The 20919-nt window shown below is 53.2% G+C and overlaps 8 protein-coding genes across 8 annotated transcripts; 5 read left to right on the top strand and 3 right to left on the bottom strand.

The window, feature by feature from the left end:
• Window positions 1-773: 773 nt before the first annotated feature.
• Window positions 774-4029, top strand: AYO21_01039 (hypothetical protein; the record flags this gene model as incomplete). Its single annotated transcript, XM_022651023.1, has 2 exons — window positions 774-806; window positions 862-4029. The coding sequence occupies 2 exons, from the start codon at window positions 774-776 to the stop codon at window positions 4027-4029; spliced, it is 3201 nt and encodes a 1066-aa protein (XP_022516501.1).
• A 511-nt stretch (window positions 4030-4540) lies between these two features.
• On the top strand, window positions 4541-5554 carry AYO21_01038 (hypothetical protein; the record flags this gene model as incomplete). Its single annotated transcript, XM_022651022.1, has 1 exon — window positions 4541-5554. The coding sequence occupies one exon, from the start codon at window positions 4541-4543 to the stop codon at window positions 5552-5554; it is 1014 nt and encodes a 337-aa protein (XP_022516500.1).
• Window positions 5555-6095: 541 nt separating this feature from the next.
• Window positions 6096-9107, top strand: AYO21_01037 (hypothetical protein; the record flags this gene model as incomplete). The annotated part of the gene is made up of 1 exon (XM_022651021.1): window positions 6096-9107. The coding sequence occupies one exon, from the start codon at window positions 6096-6098 to the stop codon at window positions 9105-9107; it is 3012 nt and encodes a 1003-aa protein (XP_022516499.1).
• An 808-nt stretch (window positions 9108-9915) lies between these two features.
• AYO21_01036 (hypothetical protein) lies at window positions 9916-11124 on the bottom strand (the record flags this gene model as incomplete). The annotated part of the gene is made up of 1 exon (XM_022651020.1): window positions 9916-11124. One exon carries the CDS (start codon window positions 11122-11124, stop codon window positions 9916-9918), a length of 1209 nt encoding a protein of 402 aa, XP_022516498.1.
• A 516-nt stretch (window positions 11125-11640) lies between these two features.
• AYO21_01035 (hypothetical protein) lies at window positions 11641-12903 on the top strand (the record flags this gene model as incomplete). Its single annotated transcript, XM_022651019.1, has 3 exons — window positions 11641-11659; window positions 11716-11850; window positions 11897-12903. The coding sequence occupies 3 exons, from the start codon at window positions 11641-11643 to the stop codon at window positions 12901-12903; spliced, it is 1161 nt and encodes a 386-aa protein (XP_022516497.1).
• Window positions 12904-13007: 104 nt separating this feature from the next.
• AYO21_01034 (beta-ketoacyl-acyl-carrier-protein synthase II) lies at window positions 13008-14716 on the bottom strand (the record flags this gene model as incomplete). Its single annotated transcript, XM_022651018.1, has 6 exons — window positions 13008-13169; window positions 13245-13613; window positions 13687-14115; window positions 14227-14334; window positions 14417-14595; window positions 14665-14716. The coding sequence occupies 6 exons, from the start codon at window positions 14714-14716 to the stop codon at window positions 13008-13010; spliced, it is 1299 nt and encodes a 432-aa protein (XP_022516496.1).
• Window positions 14717-15125: 409 nt separating this feature from the next.
• Window positions 15126-16659, top strand: AYO21_01033 (agmatinase; the record flags this gene model as incomplete). The annotated part of the gene is made up of 3 exons (XM_022651017.1): window positions 15126-15269; window positions 15415-15525; window positions 15589-16659. The coding sequence occupies 3 exons, from the start codon at window positions 15126-15128 to the stop codon at window positions 16657-16659; spliced, it is 1326 nt and encodes a 441-aa protein (XP_022516495.1).
• A 645-nt stretch (window positions 16660-17304) lies between these two features.
• AYO21_01032 (hypothetical protein) lies at window positions 17305-20382 on the bottom strand (the record flags this gene model as incomplete). The annotated part of the gene is made up of 1 exon (XM_022651016.1): window positions 17305-20382. One exon carries the CDS (start codon window positions 20380-20382, stop codon window positions 17305-17307), a length of 3078 nt encoding a protein of 1025 aa, XP_022516494.1.
• Window positions 20383-20919: the final 537 nt, after the last annotated feature.

The following is a 20919-nucleotide window of genomic DNA, read 5'->3' as shown; positions in this document are numbered from 1 at the left end:
TACATATGGTTTGTAAGTCGGCGTCGAGCCGGAGACTGCTTCGACTAATTGTCGGTACGCCCGTGTAGAGCGCCACGACACTGAAGCCGACCCCGGAGCTGTGTGTTTAAGTCGGTGTCCTGGTCAGTCCTATGTGGAATCGGGTATGGATTGGGCGCGGCTGCATCACCCTATTTGGATGTTGTAGAGCTGTAAGCTGATCATGGTCACGACGACGGGGAGTGAGTTGGCATTCACCACACGGCATCATGAGCAGGCAGACCTCGTGGGTCTCGTTGAGCCTTTGCGTCCTGCGTTTTGGTGTGGAGGACTTGGTCCACTGCCACTAGGGATAGACTAGCTGAAGATAGCAACAACCAAGGTGCGACGGATGCTGGTGTTAATGTCAAATATTCCTGATGTCTTTCGAGCCACGTTGCTGCTCGTAGTACAAGGGAATCGTTTTCATGGGTATTCCTCTCGTCAACAGGCTCCCCGGGCCGTAAAAGGCAGATATCGCTCTCTAAGATCTTCTCTCGCGCAGATGCACGTCTACTTGCTTGTTATGCCTAAATCGAGTGTTTTACGCACCAGGAGCGAGACGAGGCTTGGTGCCCAGGGGAACTGAAAAATATGCCAAGACGCCAAGCTTCGCCACATTCACTGCCTGGCCGCCGTGGCTGTGCACTTGTCTGTCACAATTGTTCCTGGCATCCTAGTCTAGACGATGTTGTCGAAAACATGCAGTCATCTACGGGTAGAATGTCTTGAGGGCTACTTACACTCATTCCATAATGGAATCCTCGCGGCAGCAGGCTTTCCAGCGGGTATGTTGCTGCATATCTTCGGCAGGAAATTTCCCACAACTAACATGTCACCCAGCTGCGCCCACCTTGTGTCGAGCTGAGCTCTGTCGCTCTCAAATTCAAGGCTAATCAGACATCTGCGAAGGCAGTCTTGCTGGCACTGGAACAGGTACACCGGGTTCTCTGCTCACTTGGGGATGAGAATCTGCTTGATGAGAAGTTGGCCGAATACGCCTTCTTTCCACTGACTCACGTTTTCAATCAATCCCCGCGGATATCATCCCGAGGCCTCGAGCTGGCTGTCAGATGTGTGCAAATACTGGTGTCGAAAGGGTGGGGAGACAAGCTTCTTCCCGAGATGGCCAAGCAGCTGCTCATCCTCTTGGGCTTGCTGGTTTCGCAAGGACCCAACCGACCGGAGCAGCCTCCTACAGATGAGCTGAAAGTTGCGTCGTTCGAATGCATGGCTGTCCTCGTCCGTCAGACAACTTCGCAAAAATCGACGATCCTGGAAGGTGTTGGCAGCAGGAACATTGTAGACCAATTGGTCTACCAACTACTCGAAGCACTAGTAGATGCCCCATCCGAGGCCGTCCAGATCAGCGCAACCCTTGTCCTTCTTGAGCTTCAGCGTGCCATCAAGAGTCGAGCATTATTGGCCAGTCTGCTTCCACGTACTGTGTCTACATTGGTCAAAGTTCTTCGACCTAGTACTCAGGCCCGTCGAACGAGAAAGGTTCTTGTTGGCTACTTGGACCTGATGACTGAAGTTTTGAGAAACGTCCTCACTGATGGTAACGGTCCGGACAAAACTACTTCGGCGATTCAGACCAAGTCTCCCGCAGCACGAGATGCTGATGATGAGGTCATCCTGGACAAATCCTGGTTCGACGCGACAGCATCTCAAATCGACCTGGCTCTGATCCAGGTAGTCAAATTGAGGACTCATGACAGTCCTGATGTTGCTGAGGCTCTTCTCAAGCTTTGCCTGACAGTTATCGATGACTGTTCCCAGACTCTCGCTCAATCTGTGCCTCTGATGGTGGAGACGCTTGCAGTCCTTTGCCGATCCCCTGATGGATCAAAGGCAAGATCTGCTCTCAAATACTTGATAACGTCGAGGCCAGAGATAGCCGAAATTCTGACCGCGAAATTTTATGACTGGTCTCAAGCACTCCCCCGGGTGATGCAAGGTAATGACGACAGACCCAAGCAGCAGTTGCTGAAGCAGGTAACGACGTCGTTCATCGCGTTGACGGAGAGTTCAAGTGCCACAGACGAAGAAATGTGGAAATTTGCTTCAATGTTAATCGATACTGTGGCAGCAGGAGTTAAATCGAGTTCAAACAAGGCAAAACTGGTCAACGAAGCGCCCCAGATCTCTCCAGGCGAGCTTATTCGGCAGTCTAGACGATCAGAACATGAGTTTATGCCGGTTATCCTGAATCATCAGAGCCAGCAATCGTCTACGCAAGAGCTTACAAACCTGATTGCCACGCTCAAGTCGCAGGCCTTCAGCCAGAACATTACACGCAGCCTTGTTGATCATGTGCATGATCCTGATGTTGACAGGAAATTATCGGCAGCATGGCTCGCCCTCCAGTTCCTGAGATCTGACAGCGGCAATGCATTCGACATGATGGAGCTCGTGGACGACAGTGTTTCCCCCCCTGACTTCTCACTTTCCCGTCCCTTTCTCATAACCGATCTTTATTCAAACACTCTGCCATTTCTGACGGAATATCCTGACCTCGAAGGTGAAGCAGACACAGACTGGCGGCTGGTGGCACTGTCTCTCGAAAGTTTAACACTGCAGGCTTCTCAACTCCGTCAATCGTACAGACCTGAGTTAGTGGAGACATTATTTCCATTGCTGACTCTGCTCGGTTCCAAGAATGCATTGCTCCAGCAGCATGCAATGACGGCCCTGAACCTGTTGGCCACAGCATGTGAATATGAATCAGCCTCTCAGATGCTGATCGAGAATGTGGATTATCTCATCAACGCTGTTGCGCTGCGGCTCAATGCCTTTGATGTTTCTCCCACTAGTTTACAAGTGATCGGAATGATGATTCGTCTCTGTGGTGGAAAGCTTCTCCCGCATCTTGACGACCTCATTGGAAGCATTTTTAGCGCCTTGGATACTTTCCATGGATATTCGAATCTCGTCGAACGGTTGTTTGAAGTTCTTACAATGGTAGTGACAGAGAGTTCCAAGAAGCCTGTCATTCCTGCAATACAGTCCGCAGGAGCACCTGACAGCAGACGAAATGTATCAAACCACATATCCTGTTTACAAGACATCCTCGGCGACTTACAAAACAGGAAAAACAGACAACGTCAATCTGAAGAGGAAAAGGAGGACATTATTGGTGCCCCTCACCGACCGTGGACTACTGCTGAAGATGGTGTGCGAGGCGAGGAGCAGAGAAGCCTATCCGACGAGAATGAAGAGGTAGAGGATGATCAACCGTACCAGCAGACCGCAGACCAGAAGGAGACCGAGATTTCCAAGTCCCACCAGCTTCTACTCAATATTGCACAGTCCACGGTTCCACATTTGTCCTCTCCTTCGCCGAAGGTGCGCTCTACTTTGCTGCACATGCTGCAGGAGATATGTCCGCTCCTTGCGGGGCATGAGAATACCTTTTTGCCCTTGGTGAACTCCATCTGGCCGGCAGTGGTTTCAAGACTCCTTGCTGGGAGCGATCCAGGTGCGGCAAATGCGCCATATACCGTCAAGGACGCCGCCCTCACAGTAGCTGAAATCTGCCGTGCAGCAGGGGATTTCATGTCCAGCCGAATTGAAGAGGTCTTTGACGAGCTTGAGATCCTCTTCGAGAAAACATATTCGAGTGTCGTCGGGACGAAAAAGCGGCAGAAGGCGATTACGATGCCGGAGATGAAAGAACTGGAATCGTCCACTTCTCTAACCAGGTCGATTCAGAAAACCCACGAGGCTATTTCGTCATCCGATCAGACTTCTCTAGCTCCATACGGCGGCATGAGGTCGTCAGACGCTCAGATCCTGGAAGCACTTGTGTCGTTGTTAATCACCATTCTTGAGTATGTTCGAATCTCTGAAGACAATGTGGACAAGGTCTTCATGCTTCTTGGCCCTCTCATACACACGGAAAGAGTACGGCAGGCATTGCTGAAGTCTAATGAAGATGCTGTATGGCTAATCGACAACCATCCGCCTAGGTCCGGGCCCGCAGCAATTGCTCGTTTTCAGCGCAAATAAGAACAGGCTGGGAGAGGCTGCGAGATTGCTGCGCCCCTTGGACTTAGGAGCTGGAATCATGTCTGCCTGCTGATGATGAACCCCTCGAGCTTCTTTGGGGTCTTGGTATTTGCAGACGGACGGAAGTTTGCCCATGAGGTGCTCCACAATTCGGAGTTAACTTGTTTCCACAATAGTCGGGGGGCCTCCCAAACCACATGCCAACAACGACAGAGACCTATCCTCAATCTCAGCTTTGAGGCCTCTTGCTGGACCCCAATGTACTCAGCATCCTGGAAAGGGAGAAACCAAAGTCCAGCATCTGTCGGAGATTGTACACCATGCATAATCTGCTGCACAGGGCGCCGTGGCTGAAAGGGACTTGTCGTCTCGGGAAACAGGCAACGTATAAGACGTGGACATCCCAAGAGTCTTCGGGAGATATTTGACTGCTGGCCACTCATCCAAGGTCATTTCTGTACTCGTCGACCACAATTACTAGCAAGTACAGGACAGGCTCTAGCCCAACATCATGTCAGGCGCAGGTCAATTTATTCGCGGTCAGCTTTCGACTCCTCAACTTCCACAAGTTGACTTGACTGGTCGAACCATCTTGGTGACAGGAGCCAATTCTGGATTGGGTCTTGATGCTGCCAGATTGTTGGTGCAGTTGAATTGCAGCACCATCGTCCTTGCGTGTCGCACCCTCGCGAAAGGGGACCAGGCGAAGGAGACTATTCTGCAGTCAATCTCCAGCGAAACCCGGGGACGTCCGCAGCCAACAATTATCGTCTTCGAACTCGACCTGTGCTCCTTTCCGAGTGTGGTCGCCTTTTCAGAACGATGCAAAGATCTGCCCAGGCTCGATGCCGCGATTCTCAATGCCGGCATTCAACGTACGGAGTTTACACTGGTGGAAGGATACGAGATGACTATTACCGTGAATGTCATTTCGACATTCCTCCTGGCTTCACTGCTCGTTCCTATCATGCGCAACTCTGCAAAAAAGTACAACATCACCCCGAACCTGGCCATCGTTGGATCGGCAGTGCATTTCGCGGCCAACGACAAGGAGATAACCACTCCAGCCGAGGGACAGATTCTCAACACAGTGTCGGATCCTAAGAAGGCTGATATGAAAGGGCGATATTACCTTAGCAAACTCATGGTGATGCTGCTTGTCAAATATCTGGCTGCGCGGTTGACAGAAGCGGCGAAGAAAGACCCAGCCAATAAACCGTTGGTGGTCGTCAACAATGTTGCGCCCGGGCTTTGCAAGACCAACTTTTTCCAGAACTACACGCCTGCGCCCACTAAAGTCCTGATCGGGATCCTTGGGCGATCGAGCGAGCATGGCGCGCGAACGCTGGTTCATGGAGCTACAGCGGGAAGGGAGACCCATGGACAGTATTTGAGTGAGTGTCGGGTCAAGAACTATAGTAACTTTGTCAAGAGTGCCAAGGGAGATCAAGCAGCGAAAAGGATCTGGCAAGAACTGACAGCCTTGTATGAGAAGATTAAGCCTGGGTGTACGAGGGAGATTTGATGCGAGCGAGACTGCAATGATGCAAAGAAGCAGGGAGGGGTGACTCACATCTGGATAGCTGGTTCTCAATGTCATGTATGTACAATGACGACTCTTTGCAATAAGCATACCAATAGGAAATGGTATGTGGCAGTGGCCATTCGAATTTCTCGTTAGATCGTGAGCCGGGGGAGTTTGAGATTTGTCTGGAAATGCGAGCTGCGGGAGTTGATATCATCATTTCTCTGCCTTCGTCGTCTTCTTCGTCTGTCACCACTGCGCAATCTACAGTCATGTTCTCTCTTCATCTCCTGACCCCAATGTCAATCTCGAATCAACACCAACTTCCTGTCCTGGCTGTTAAACCTGCGATATCCGTCCCATTTAGCGACCCGCACTAAGGAAAGTTCCGATTCGGGAACATCGTGCCACTCCAAACAGACGATCTCAATCATCGAATCCTGCGTGCCTGTTCATCCTGCATCCCATCTCATGCCCATGACTGCAGCCCAACCCCACATTCTAGTTGAGATCTGAAGTAGGACGAAGCAGGCTCTATCCAATGGCAGAATTCTCCGCCCTTACGACAAAGTTCCGCGCAAATCTGGACAGCCAGCACCCAGGAGGACACAAAATCAGCAAACGAAATCGACAGCCCATTTCCTGCTTCAATTGCAGGATCAAGAAATTAAAATGCGACAAAGGCCATCCATGCGAGACCTGCGTCAAACGAGGCGACGAGTCGAGCTGCGTTTACGGCAATATCCCTTTGCCTAGAGCATCCGACACAAGCACTACCAATGGCACGAACATGGGTCATGCGACAAACCGGCGAGGACAGGCGCAGGATAGGCTCCGGCATTTGGAGCAACTCGTCATGCAAATGGTGGGAAACACGACGAGTGCGCAGTCTTCGCATGGGTCCGAAGCCGCCGCGAGCCCTGGTTCTGGACATGACAACGATGCCTCCAATGCCAGCATGGCAAAGGAAGGACACCTTCAGTACGGCACCTCGGAATCGCGCTACGTCGGTTCGACGCACTGGTCTGCAATCCTGGAAAGTATACAAGAACTCAAGTCTGCGCTTTCAAATAGCAGCAACGGCCAAGGAGGCCGCCCGTCGACGACTGAGCTTGATGAAGGCGAAGACGTCGAACCACAAGAAATTGAAGGGCTGTTTGGTTCGACAAGCCATATTTCGCTCTCTCAGATCCTGTCGCAGGCCCTTCCTCCACGACTACAAGTCGACCGTCGTCTGTCCACCTACTTCAACAGCCGGTATCTGGTCATTCCCTTCATCCACACGGGCCAATTCCGAAGACAATACGAACAATTTTGGCGCACACCGCTAGAGATGCCTCCCCTCTGGGTTTCCATACTATTCTCCATATGTTGTATGTCTGCCACCTTGTCCGAAGCCGTGGGCTCGGAGCCGTCCACTCCAGAAGATCAACTGAGTCCACGGATGAGTTTTCTCAACGCTGCCGGCCAATGTCTCCGCCTCGGCGGCTTTATTCGCCCCAAACGCTATGTGGTGGAAGCTCTGGCTCTGTATGCGCAATGCAAATACATGGCCACGCTGGATCCGTCGCGCGAAGTCAGCATCATATTCCCCATCCTTGTGCGGCTCGCGTACCGAAGCGGCTATCATCGCGATCCATCCCAATTCCCTCATCTCTCTGTGTTTGAGGGTGAACTTCGGCGGCGCGTCTGGGCAATGTGTCTGCAATTCGACCTCATGGTTTCCTTTCAACTGGGCTTGCCCAACCAGATCCCGCCGAATAGCTGGGATACGTTACCTCCATCGAACCTGATGGACAGTGACTTTGATGAGCATACTCTGGCCTTGCCACCGTCCCGGTCGGAGGAAGAAGCCACGCAAGTACTGTATTTCATTGTCAAAACTCGTCTGATGACCACATTCGGCAAGGTCTGCGCGCACGCGCTCTCGTTTCGCGACTACTCGGAGGAGGAGGTCATGGATCTCGACCGCGAAGCCCGCGCCGTATACGCCACTGTACCCCAGATTCTACATATTCGTCCCATGTCACAATCCTTTGCCGATCCCAGCTATCTCATCATGGTGCGTACCAATTGCGAGTTCCTCTACCAAAAATCGCTCCTCGTGCTACACAGGAAGTACATGACGCAAGGCAACCATCCAACTTCCACCAAAATATGCACAGATGCCGCCACGGCGATCACACGGCATATGCTAGATCTGCACAAGGAATTGAAGCCCGGGGGCCAACTTCATCAGGATCGTTGGATGTTGAGTTCGTTCACCATGAATGATTTCTATCTGGCCGCAATGGTCTTGTGTTTGGCGGTGAGTATGTGGAGGAAAGTGAATCCCGGAAGGAACCTCGAGAATTCCGAGGACGACAAAGTGGTCGAGCAGTTCCAGCTGTTGAAGGCCGCGTTTGGAATCTGTGAGGAACTGAGTCCCACGAGCAACGAGGCGAAGAGAGTGGCAGACATTCTGAAGGTGGTTCTGAGTGAGATTGCAAGCCCAGAGACGGTTGCACAATCGACATGGTCAGGCTCATTTGGCGGCAACACGAGGGATCCCAGGAGCAACACGTCGATGTCGATCGCCCACTCGGAAGGACAAACACAAGAATCTTCAACGTTACCACCTCAGACAACCATGCAACCAGGGCGATTTGCGGGTTCTGTCATGTTCCCGATGCAGTACGACATCTCTATGGTTCAGCCGACACTCTCAGATCAACAGAACCGCGGCGCATTCTCGAACTATCCGTCCTCGTCGACATCGTCTCACATTCAGCAGGGCCAGCCTGGCATTGGGGAAGGACGTGGTGGTGATGGTGACGGTAGGGGCGGCACCTATTTTACCCCAGCATTCAATAACTCCAGCATCACCGACGGCGGCGCCACGCTGAACCCAAACCTGCGTCTCATGCCGGGCATCCAGAACCCAGGTCTCGGCCCGAATCCGTTTATGAGTTTCCTCCCATTCAGTCCCACGTATTTTCCACCAACACCGAACCCAGGCCCCGCGACAGCCGCTACGAGTGCGGTGACGAGGACAACTTCGTCCTCTTCTGACCTCCCTGCCGAGGACATGGCGGCCAACAGCTCGATGCCACTGAATCTCGACGTCGACTGGGCATTCCTCGACCAATGGATGTCTCTGCCGAACCCGGACATCCTGGCCATGACTGAGGGTGCCCCTGCGCCTACACCTGCACCTGCACCAGCGCCGGCCTCACAAGCTACCGCATTGAATCCAATCCCCCAGCACCCCATGGCGTGGAAACCGGGATCCCCACTCGCCCGGCCAGACGAGTGTTCCCCTCAAGATCAAAGCGCCAGAAGCGCCGGGTCTAGCACAGGCGGTTTAGACGTGACGGCTGCGACGGACTGGACAAGCACGCCCTTCCGCTTTCTCGGCGGCGAGCGAACACAACGTGAAAAAGTCGCCCACGCGGACGATACGCCGATGGCGGACGCGGGCGCTAGTTCTGGTGGCCCTGGCGCAGGCATCGACGGTGATGCCACCAGCGCCTCCGGACGACAGGGAGCATATACAGGAAATGTCGCGTACTAAGTACCAAGTACCATGTACTACTTGTAGGTACTAAGCGGGAGACATCACCACGGACACAATTTACCCGATCTGCGTACCCTACCTAGATGCTGCTCATGTACTTATACCGAGTGCACGTCGTGTAGTAGTGCAATATACATATGCCCCTTACACACTAAACCAACGATACATTTGCTCCGTACCTAGTACACGTAGGTATGTATTCAGTGAATTCCCAGATACGTAGGTATTTCAATTCTACTCGCGTCACGTACGTACGTAAGTATTACTTACCCAACGACTTCGCACCGGCCTGAAAACAGTGTTGACTTGGGTGGCCCGGGTTTCGTTGCGATCTTCACAGCGACGACAGAAAGGGAAAATAAATACGGAAAAGAGAAAGAGGGAAAAGGAGACGCGGAAAGTGATACAGTACAAACAAAAAGAGTGAAACTCTGTCTTTGATTGATTGCTCGCTCCCGTTGACTTTTCGTTGGTGCACACCAAACCGCATAAATTGCCCATATTCATACACATCTCCAATGCCCATGCCCAAGCCCATTACATACCCACACCGTTGCCCACGTTAATGCCTACGGAGCGAGTGAGCAGCAACTCCTCGGTACCATTTCCAATGCTGTCGGGATTGGGTAAACTTTGCGCAACAGCCAGCAGTCAGCCAGCCAGTCCCCTCGTTAACTCCTTGGTTGGATCTCTTTCCATCCTCACCAAATACCATACACCCCCCCTCGCCCCCCAACGTATAAAATCCAACGCCACGCACGCTTGCTCTTTTGAAATCGAAAAAAAAAAATTACTTGTAAAAACATCACCCGTCCTGTTTAACGGCGGCGAGTCGCTTCCGCTTTTCCTTCTCCTCCTCGGCTCGAAGTTTCCAGGCCGTCCTGATCTCCGGGGCGTGGTTCAACAGGTCCTGCTCGGTCACGTGGCTCTGGATCGACCGAATCACGCTCTTGAACACCTTGATGTGGTTGGCATTCTCCTTGTCGTGTCGGAACCGATGGAACCGCCACCGTTGCAGCTCGTCCTGGTAGCATTCGACAATGATGTCTTGGAGCGGGTGGTTCAGGTTCTTCCACTCCTCCCACTCCTGGGGCTCGACGTACATGTCCTCGATGTACGAGTACTCGTTGCTGCCCACGTGGATGAAGAGGGCGAATTTCTCGGGGAACGAGTAAAAGTCGATTTGTGGGGATTGGTCTGGATCGTCCGGGTCTGGCTCCATTCTCGCCCACTCGATCCGGAGGAGGAAGTCGACCGTGTTCTCAGAGGGTGGTTTCCATTTGAGGATATGTGGATCGGTGCCCATCTTGTAGGGTGCGTCGCGGCAGGTGAAGATCAAGCCGTCGTTGCCGTGCGTCTGTTTCACCTTGGGAATCACTTCCTTGAACATCTTCTCCAGGGCGTAGCTGAACTCGTTGTGTTTGTCCTCGAGCACAAACGGCCTCGTGTATTCCGGGTGCTGTTTGAACATGGCATTGTACGGCTGGAGGACGTGGGTCTGAAAGTAGGCGAGGCGTTTGTCGAGCGGTCGCTGCATAAAGACCACAGAGTCCAAGACCAGACAGTCGAACACGAGGAACTTGATGACAGGCTCTCGATCCGGGTACTTGTCCTCGACCAATTCCCCGTCCAATATCGTGCCGGTGTGAAATCGCCGAAAGGTCTTGTCTTCGTGGTGCGGAAAGTGCAGGTTGGGCACGTACCAGTAGTCGTTTCGTCGGTCGATAAAGTAGTGGATGTCCCTGTCGCCATCTTGCGTGAGGTACAGGAGGTAGCGCAGGCCGTCGGTCTTTTCGCATACGTAGTAGTCTTGACTCTTGAGTTCCTGTATGTGTTCCGACGAGAAGGAGACGGGTTGGGCGCCGGGGAACGACGTGTTTCTCCCGCGCCCGAGGAGGTGGGCGACTTCGTGTTGGAAGGATTTCTGGAGCGCATGGCCTGCCCATTGCCCGCCGATGCGCTGCATGAGGGAGTTGATCTCGGGGTGCGGGGGTTCGGGCCCTCCGTTATCCATGGCTGAGAGGTGTATGCGCAGAGGAGGACGGAGAGAGAGAGAGAGGCTGCCGGTGAGATGGGGAGATTTGTTTCCTTGCGCAAAAACTTGAGCGGACCAAGTCAATTCTTCAAGCCCAGACCGAAGGGAGTCGAAGAGAGATTCTGGCTTCGTCGCCCGAAGCCTAGATGGTCCGCTGTACTTTGTACGAGTATTGTAGGGCAGAGTGCGTGAATGTCTAGTGCATCGAGTATTACTAAGCACTCGTGTGGCGTTTCTATCACATAACCTTAAATTTTGATAGATGTCTAACCAGGATAGGCCTAGTCTCGACGTACCGCCCGCAGTTTCCCCCATCGTTTAGGTCCTCCGCATTTCTCCTTGACATGCCGTGGCCTGCGAAAGAGGTGACCGAAGATAACAACACTCCAAGACTCGAGAACTGTCGGCCGCCGCCATTGCTTGTACTCGAGCAGATTCACCCAACCCTCTCTCTGACCGTCGGCGTTGCGAAATTCGTTGGTGAAAGTCTCCAACATGGCAAATGATGCACGAGGTTCGTACACATCAAAACCCTGGCGCAGTCAGGGTGGGACTGAAACTTGCTGATAGCCTCATCTGTTGGATCCAACACAGACAGCCTTATCAGCGCGTCCGGCTACAAGTTCAGCAAAGGCAGTAAGAAGGTACCCAAGGTCAAATTAAAGAAGTTCCCTCTTCAAGCCAAGAAATCGGCTCAAGCAAATGGTGAGTGAGATGCATCCCTGGTGTTGGCCCCTTCTGACAGTCACAGGCGTCAAGAACAACGCAGAGGCGCCTTCGCCAGAAGTACCCAAGTTCGATGACGAGACCATGGCAAATTTCCCCAACGGCCGCCTCGAAAACCTCGATACCGTGATCTGCAAACATTGCAAGAAGATGGTTCTAAAGCGCACTGCCAAGTGGCACATATCCTTGTGTTTGAAGTCCAAACAAGACAAAGCGCGCAAGAAAAAGGAAGCACGCGAAGCTGCGGCGCGGGCGAAGGAACGGGCAGAGAGAGCAGACGATGATGATGACGACGACGACGATGTTAAAGGCTCTTCCAGAAAAGATGGTGTCAACGGTGATGACGATGCCCCCAAGAAGACCAAGAAACGGAAGGCCGACGCCGAAGACGACAAAGAGCCTAGAAAGAAGAAGAGAAAGGAAGAACAGAAACCGAAGGTGGTGAAACCCAAAGGTCCGGTTGACGTGGAGAAACAATGCGGCGTGATTCTGCCAAATGGTGGACAGTGCGCAAGGAGTTTAACATGCAAGAGCCACTCCATGGGAGCAAAGCGGGCTGTTCCCGGAAGAAGTCTACCTTACGACATGTTGCTCGCTGCATACCAGAAAAAGAATCAAGCACGCCAGCAGAAAGCTGCGCTCGATGCAAACGCCCCTGCGCTCCTTGAGGAGGATCTCGACCCTAGTCTGACTGGTCCGGTCGATTCGGATGAGGAGCGAGACTCAGTGATGACAGCCATCGCTAGAAGCTTTGCTCGACCGCAACCCCTCGTCACCAAACCACTTTTCCCGACCCGGCGGAAATACCAGTTGGTGCGGATGAAGGAAATGCTATCAAATGCCATGAGCGGCAACAGATCCGGCGGCTTGTTCAGTGTTCCCCCAGACAGCGCCAAAAGTGCTATACCCCAGTCTGCCATCCACGAAACGTTTCCCAGTGAAATATCAGCTTCACCTGTAACGGCAGGTATTGGTTTGCCTCAATCTGGGCTGAAGGCGCCTCTCCGAAAGACCTCGATAGATGTGGCTTAAGGGGGATCATTCGTGGTGGATAGCGCACTGATTTGAGCGACGAACGTCGTCGGACGAATATTGTGGTTGCAGCAGCAGACCAAAAGTCCTCAAAGGGTTGAGTCTCACTTATATTTTTGGAAGCAGAGACTTGCATTTGTTCCTCCAAAGCCAAAGCTATTGGTCAAGGCGATGTTAACTTCTGCCTGTTGCGCCGCGTTCGCGACATAGTTGCAGTCGAACTCGTCGCCTTTGGAGACGAGGTTGATAGTGGGGGGCAGTGTGTCCTAGCCATCATATCGTTACTATCACCATTCCTATAGTCGCACCTACTGGGAGGTGTCAGGCTGAAAAATACGTACCTCGTACATGGCCAGAACAGTGAACAAAGCTTCAACCGCTCCTGCAGCGCCTAGAAGGTGTCCAATTGCGCCCTTGGTACTACTCACGTTGATCTCGTCGGCAGATTTCTTGCCATGCTCTCCCAACATAAGTGTCTTCATTGCCTGGTTTTCAGCCTCATCGCCCAATGGTGTGGAAGTTGCGTGAGCATTGATGTAGTCCACTTTGGAAGGGGGAATTTGGGCCTGTCTGAGGGCCTTTTTCATGGCTAGGAGAGCTCCGGCACCATTTTCCAGCGGCGCTGTGAGATGGTGAGCGTCCGCGGAGTTGCCGTAGCCGACGAGTTCGGCGTAGATTCTGGCGCCGCGGGATTTGGCATGCTCCATTTCCTTGACTGGCATGTCAGAACGCTCCGAGCGTGTACTGCGAGTGTCTCGCACGATGGGGATGACGCGGTCTTACCTCGAGCACAATGCAAGCCGCGCCCTCACTGATCACAAAGCCAGCTCTGTCCGCGTCGAAAGGCCTTGAGCTCTTCGATGGTTCATCGTTGAACTTGGTCACCAAGCTCCTGGACCGCGCAAATCCACCTATGGCGAGCGGATGGATACACGACTCAGCACCCCCGGCAATCATGACATCGGCTTCTCCAGATTTGATGAAGCGCGACGCGTCTCCGAGGCTGTGGGCGCCCGTGGTGCAGGCGGTGGTGGCTGCGTGATTCGGTCCTCTGAGACCGTAGCGCATGGAGATATGTCCAGCTCCGAGATTGATCAATAGCCGGGGGACGAACAGCGGGTGGATCTTGCGGTAGTTCTTCTCCTGGTTGTACGCCACTGAGGTGTTGTATAGGTCTTCAAGGTTCCCGATGCCGGAACCGAGACAGACGCCCTGCGAATAGATTTGGTGGTCAGTTTCCAGGACAACTCTTGCATATACGCGAATTTTTTGCAACGTGGCGCGGTGGAAGGCATTGACGTTGGGCAATATTCATCAACGTACCGTCATCTCTTGATCGAGACCCTTGCCGTCTTTGAAGCCAGCATCTTGCAATGCTTCGGCGGACGCTGCAAGAGCGTACTGTGCGAATTTGGCAGTCTGGCGGAGTTCCTATCCCAGCGTTCAGCCTCAGTATTTCGTTGGATTTTCACCTTTCAAGGGGGGGGGGAGAAAGCCAGCCTGAAGACCGTACAGTTGGCGTGACATGATCCTGAGCTCTCCAAACGCCCTCTTCCGCATCCGAGTCAGATCTGGGAACAGGTACCAGACCGGCGACTTGACTTGGAAGCGCCTTGAATTCTTCTCCGAGATGGCGTGTCGAGACGATGCCGCAATGTCCCTGTAAAATCCGAGACCATGTTCGATTGACACCTGCAAAAAAACACAAATCGTCGTCAACCTCGAGAGCGGTGGTCGTTGGCAGCAATCATCAAAACATACCAACACCCAGGGGCGTCACAGCTCCCAGCCCAGTCACGACAACTCTCCGCATCTCCTTGACATTTCTCTTCTGGTCTTCGTCCTGTAGCTGTATATGTCTCGTCTCCGGGGGCGTCGGCGAGGGAGCAAGACAGGAGGTCAACCCGGACCAATCACAGCAACGCGAAACAGACAGCGGGAATCTCCGCTCAAAAGCGGCGTCACCCTCTAGTTCTTTTTTGGATTTTGAGTGGCGCCGAGTTTCATTCGACGCCCTTGACGCCCTAATCCATCTACCCAACTCGATGGAGTCTTTTTTTCATGGGCGGGCCATGATGATATCCTGTTAGATAATGGATACATGAGAATGTTACTCTTTTGAATGTAAGTTTTTCTTTCTTTTCTCTGCTCTCACCCTCTTGGTATCTATACAAACAGCATTGGGTGGAAGACCTACGTGACCAACTGGCCGTTCCTCAACGATGCTGCTGCCGTCGTGGTCCTTGTCGATATTGCTCCCTCTCCTTCCCTTTGCTCATTCCTCCTTCTACGACAATCCGGAACTCGAGATCCCGCCTGAATCCGGTAGTCCACTGGATGAATTGAAAGCGAAATGGGACTTTGATGTAAGGTGCCTCAGTACTGTGTTTCCAAGCCTTCCACCACAGGTTCTGCGTTCCTGGTGGTAGGATTATACACTTGAGCCGAAACTAGAAGGCAAAACGCAAAGTAATGAGTTCTATATCATGTGTATTGACACTCTTGTTACAGTGGGGATTCTCAGGAATATCGACATTCGCCCATCTCAGGCATGTAAAATGCCTGACCACCCCGTACGAGCCGTTCGATATCGGCATCATTGGCGCCCCGTATGACACAGCAGTGAGTTATCGACCCGGTAAGCTAGTTTCCCCAAAGCCAGGACAATTTCCTTGGGCCCAACAGGAGCAGGAAGAGGACAAAAAGAACATGTCTGTCTGGTTCGCAAAAGAAGCGCATCGTTTCTCATTCTTTTTCTCTCTGTCAGGCGCCCGCTTCGGCCCTCGTGCCATCCGTGCCGCCTCTGCTCGCCAGACGTCCTTCCGAGGCTTCAACCACCGCGCACACATCAATCCGTATACGTCGTGGCCTCTGGTCCTCGACTGTGGAGACATCCCCATCACGCCTTTTGACAACGCATTGGCCCTGCACCAGATGACCTCGGCGTACCTCGAGCTGCTTTCTCGCCGACCGCTGAGCTACAAGAACCCGGAAAGCCACGTGCACCCGAAGCTGATCACCCTGGGCGGAGACCACTCGATCGCCCTCCCGGCCCTGCGCGCGCTGGAGAAGATCTACAAGCAGCCCATCGCGGTGTTGCATTTCGACGCGCACCTCGACACCTGGCACCCCGGTGCGTACCCGAGCGCGTGGGCCGAGACGCCCACGCAGGCGGACTTCACGCACGGGACCATGTTCTGGATCGCGTCGCAGGAAGGGCTCATCAACAACGGGTCGTCGGTGCACGCGGGCCTGCGGACGCGGCTCCTGGGCGACGACTTCCACGACTACGCCGACGACGAGCGCCAGGGGTTCCTGCGCATCGAGTCCGACGACATCGACGCCGTCGGCGTCAAGGGCATCATCGACCTGATCATGGAGCGGATGGGCACGGATATGCCCGTCTACCTCTCCGTGGACATCGACGTGATCGACCCCGGTCTGGCCCCTGGCACCGGCACGCCCGAGCCCGGCGGCTGGACCACGCGCGAACTCATCCAGATCCTCCGCGGCGTTGAGGGCCTGAATCTCGTCGGCGCCGACGTCGTCGAGGTGAGCCCTGCGTACGAGGCGGGCCACGGCGAAGCCACCGCGCTGGCCGGCGCGCAGGTCGCGTACGAGATCCTCACGAGCATGGTCAAGCGCGGACTCAAGGACCGCGGCGAGGACGTGGTGATTGAGAAACCCGGCAGGAAGATCGCCGCCAAGCAAGGCTTTGCGGCCAAGGCCCAAGAGGTTCTGAGAGATGAGTTGTGAGGCAGTGAGTAATAAGATTGAGCGGATCAGTGGTGTCCCATGTATAGTTTCTTAAGTGACAGCATGAAATGGAGAGGAACCATCATCCAGTCTCAAAAATGTCTTTACCCATTTTTCGTCTCCTCAATGCGCAGAAAGCACCCAAAGCACCCGCGGGGCTCTAGCTGTGGCGTCGGTAATACAGGCTCGCTGTGTTCACAGCTCATTTCTAATCGCAAATCTATGAATGCAACATCAATCCATACACGATGCAAAACCCCTCTCTAGTCCTCATAGCTTTTCCGAAACAATGCCCCGTTTTCTTTTCTGTCCGTTGTTGGCTGACAAATTTGAGTCGGAGAGAGTAATCTGTCCAGCGCCCGTTTTCATGCACTCATTTCTCATCAAGCCTTCCAGGAGAACGCGCAGGAGTGTAAACCGCCCAACCCTGTTGAATCCAGTCCCGGTGAGCTCATAGTAGTGTCCCGCCCGGAAGATTTGAAGAAACTGTCCACGCCCCGAAAGACAAATGCCAGCCAAATAGCCCTCTTGGAGAAATGAATCAAAGTCAATGCAATGTGCTTTCCCAATCGTTTCTAATCCGCCGCAACACCATGATGTTTCTTTTCCGTTATGCAGATGGTCGCAGACATAGAGCAGATGCTTTCAAAAGTTGTACCTTGTCCCCTGCCTCGTTACCGGTTTACCCTGTCGGTTCAGCGGAGCTGGTGGAGCTGCCGCGCTTGACCTTGTTTGCGGCTCCTCGTAAGTGATGTTCTTCTTGCCTCTCCCTCTCGGTTTCGGCACGGGGTCGACATGGCGATGCCCTAGTTCCGCTAGAGCGGTAGAGTTCTTCCATTTCAGACATCGATGTGCCTTATCGCTGATGTGCGTCTTGGTCCTCGTAGACATCCGCGTCGGTGGCTCTTCAGATTTCTCTCGCGGCATCAGATACGCAGCTCGCTTCTCCATATGTTTGATGATGGCATCACGTTGCAAGTTGAGTTCCTTTTTCAGCTTCAATTCTCGGATTCCGCGAGAGTCGAGCCATCCGATAAGCATGTCAAGTTCTTCCGCCGTGTCATAGAATCCCCATTGCCTCGCGGAGACTAGGTTCGTGGTACCTTCTTCCAGTTTCTTCCGTTCGGCTGGAGTCATCTGGAAGCGTCGGTAGTAAGCCTGCTTATCCTGCTCGCTGACATCAATGAAACCCTCCCGCTCCATATCGTCAGGGCCTTGCACCCAGACCCGGCCATTGGCGTATTCCGCTCCCGCCGTCGAGCTATCGGGTAACCCTCCATGTGGCATTGCATTCCTTTCGAACCACCAATACCGGTTACAGAAGCGATCTTTCCCGAGAACCCGTGTCCGAGGGCAGTCGGCTTCACGCAAGTCCCCATCGACAACGAGAATCTGCTCTTCTGCTTGTTCGATGCGATCGCGCTCCTTTTCGATCTGCTTGAGAACTTTCTGATACTCTTTGCTTCCCTTATTCTGCTTCGCCTCTGCTGCCTTCTCCTTGCGCTCTTGCTCTTCTTCGCGTTTCCGTTTACGCTCGGCCGCTCGGTCACTGCCCCGTCGCAAAGATCTTGTCATGACGGGCTCTTCATCTTCTGAATCGGGAATCGAAATGTCGCCGTCTTCGCCTTTTTCCGCCTCCGTAGTATCTTCGAGCTCGGGCATCGGGGTAGGAGATTTCTCGGGTTCCGGCGCCAGCAGTCTCCGTTCAATTTGAAGCTCCTTAAGCTTTGCCAATGCCTCTTTCCGAGCTCGCTGATGCTCAATCTTGATTTTACGGTAATGAGTCATTGTGTTGCTCATCTCTTCCAGAAAATTCTTGACGGTCTTGGTTTCGAGGAACAACTGGCAGATGATCTGCAGAGCCTCCGCGCGCAGGTTGATGTCCATGGTCGAGTACTGGATCCTGGCTGTTTCCATGGTCGGCTCAGCATCTAGAGGGGCAAGATGAGAAAGAATTCTGTTACAAACGTCCGTGAGTCTGGGCCTGCCGGAAAGCTGATGCAGCAACCCAACCATGACCAATTCCCAGCCACCATGTCTAAGGTCACGCTTCCGAAGCCTGTCGATCCAGCCATATTCTCCAAACATCTCGGCGGCGCGATGAGGTACTACAGGTTCGGGTTCTTCTGGCTCTGGTTCTGGCTCTGCGAATTGAACTTTGTGGAGACTACTTCGTGTTCGTTTCGCAGGATATTCCGGTTCGGGTGTTGGTGTTGGTGGCTTGCTTTCCTCTTCCTCTTCCTCCTCTTCATCCTCGTCTGGGTCGGGAAGATCTGGTAGTGATATTTGAATGGCTCCATCATCATCATTCTCGGAATTCACAAGTTGTTTCAGAACTGCGCAATGTACTTCGACAAACAATTCGCAGTCAATCTCATGCGAGGTGAACATCATCGCTTCCACAAAATCGTCGAAGGTGAACGAGTCCAATTTGAGAACTTGGCAATACACATTCAATGTATTCCACGTCTCGAGTAAGAGGCCGACATTTTCAGACTTGAGACCGGGGATGAGGTGAGACGTAGACTTCCGATCGACACATTGCTCTTTGCTGATGAACTTCAGCGTCGGCCGATGCGTCCCGTCGCGGACAGGTTCAACATCTAGATCATCTATGGGGTATTTGATAGGCGGAGGAGGCGGAGGCGGCTGAACGATTTGCTTGGGAGGCAACTGCTCCTCTGGCGGCGGTGGAGGGTAGTAGTGACCGTTCGGTGGCATATATTGAGGATATCCGTGGTAATATGGATCGAAAGGTGGAGGTGGAGGGGGTGGATGCATATGGTCCCAAGACCGTGGCAACAATCCTGGGTCAGGTAGCGGTTGGGGGGGATAATTCTCGTGGTAGGGAGGAGGAATCTGCACTTCGATCCGCTGTAGCTGGTGTTGAGACGTGTGTTGGTTCTTGCGTCCTTTAGGAGCAGGCTTCAGCTCGGGTAGTTTATGAGTTTGCCAGATTCCGAACATACCCTCTCCTTGCTCAGCGTTCTGCTTCTTCTCCGCTTTCTTCGCGGCGATCTTATGGCCGTATTGAAGATGGGGTGGAACGTTGGTGTCAATGCGAAATCGCTCGGCAATTTCGGGTTTCACGATCCACGGAGCACCATTCCAACCTTCCCTGGTCACGGTATTCTTGATGAAAGAACGGAGCATGTGTTTCGTGAAGACCTTGCGGTCTCTAACGATATGATTATCGTCGACCAGGGCCTCCTCGTCTGGGCGATCAATGAGCCGCACAAAATATCTGGAGAAAGCCTCTCTTGCCACGGAACCGTCTGCTGCCCTCACCTCTGCAAACTTGGCCTTGTCCCGCACTCGACCATTCAATCGGGATGCGTCGTCCAGTATCACGGTGACCAGTTCACCAGGATAGAAGTCATTCTTGAAGTCGTTGTAAACCTCTTCGACCAAATTATCGATACGAGACGTGGTGGAGAATTGGACTCTGCGTAGGACGGGTTCTCGCAGTGCTTGCGGAAACGCCTCATCAATCTCGCGTGACCCAGCCTGCTCGCTCCTCAGCGCGTCGAAGAATGTCAGACCGGAACGTCCTGATACTTCGCAGGTGAATCTTTTGGACTTGAAAAAGTCCATGCGCTCGAGATATGCATCGTACGAGGTGAATACTTCATTGGACTCGGCGATGACCCAAACATCGGATTCCTGGTCGTCGATGTGGGGATGGGGTAGGTAGCGCACGGGTTTTCTCTTGAATAAGACCATCCTGTGGAGGAGGAGTAAAGGCCAACCTAGTGCAACGCGGTCGGCGGGGAGGTAGGAGGGGGAGGAGATGGCGACTAGGAGGTTATTCTAGGACGAGCGCGACCTAGAGTAATGAAGTTGGTGAGCTTGTTGGACGTGTTGAGGACCCAAGGTGTGTCGAACGCGATCCGCGGTTGTGGAAACCTCGTGCGAAGGAGGATATATACATACATTCGGCGAGACAAACGCGTTCATGGAGAGAGAATACCCAGATGCGACGGGGATTGCGTGGTGTTATGACGGGAGTTTGCAAAGCAGTTGTTTGTGGTTGGGTGCAGGAGAAGAAAAGAACAAGAACAAAGAGGTCAACATGACGAGGAGAAGTGGAGGGAGAGAAAAGACAATGCGAAATGCCCAGGAAGGCGGACTGACTAGTGTGTGCAGAGGGAACAGAGAGTGCTGAGTGGTGGACTTGGTGAATTGGGGCAAGTGGCAGTTCTACAGTGGATGGCGGGCGGGATGCGTGGCTTGCCCTGTGGATGGTGGAGCCTCGCAAAC

This window comes from Fonsecaea monophora (assembly GCF_001642475.1).
Source record: "Fonsecaea monophora strain CBS 269.37 chromosome Unknown Scaff4, whole genome shotgun sequence".
NCBI lineage: Eukaryota > Fungi > Ascomycota > Eurotiomycetes > Chaetothyriales > Herpotrichiellaceae > Fonsecaea > Fonsecaea monophora.
This window is presented reverse-complemented; position numbering and strand designations above follow the sequence as displayed.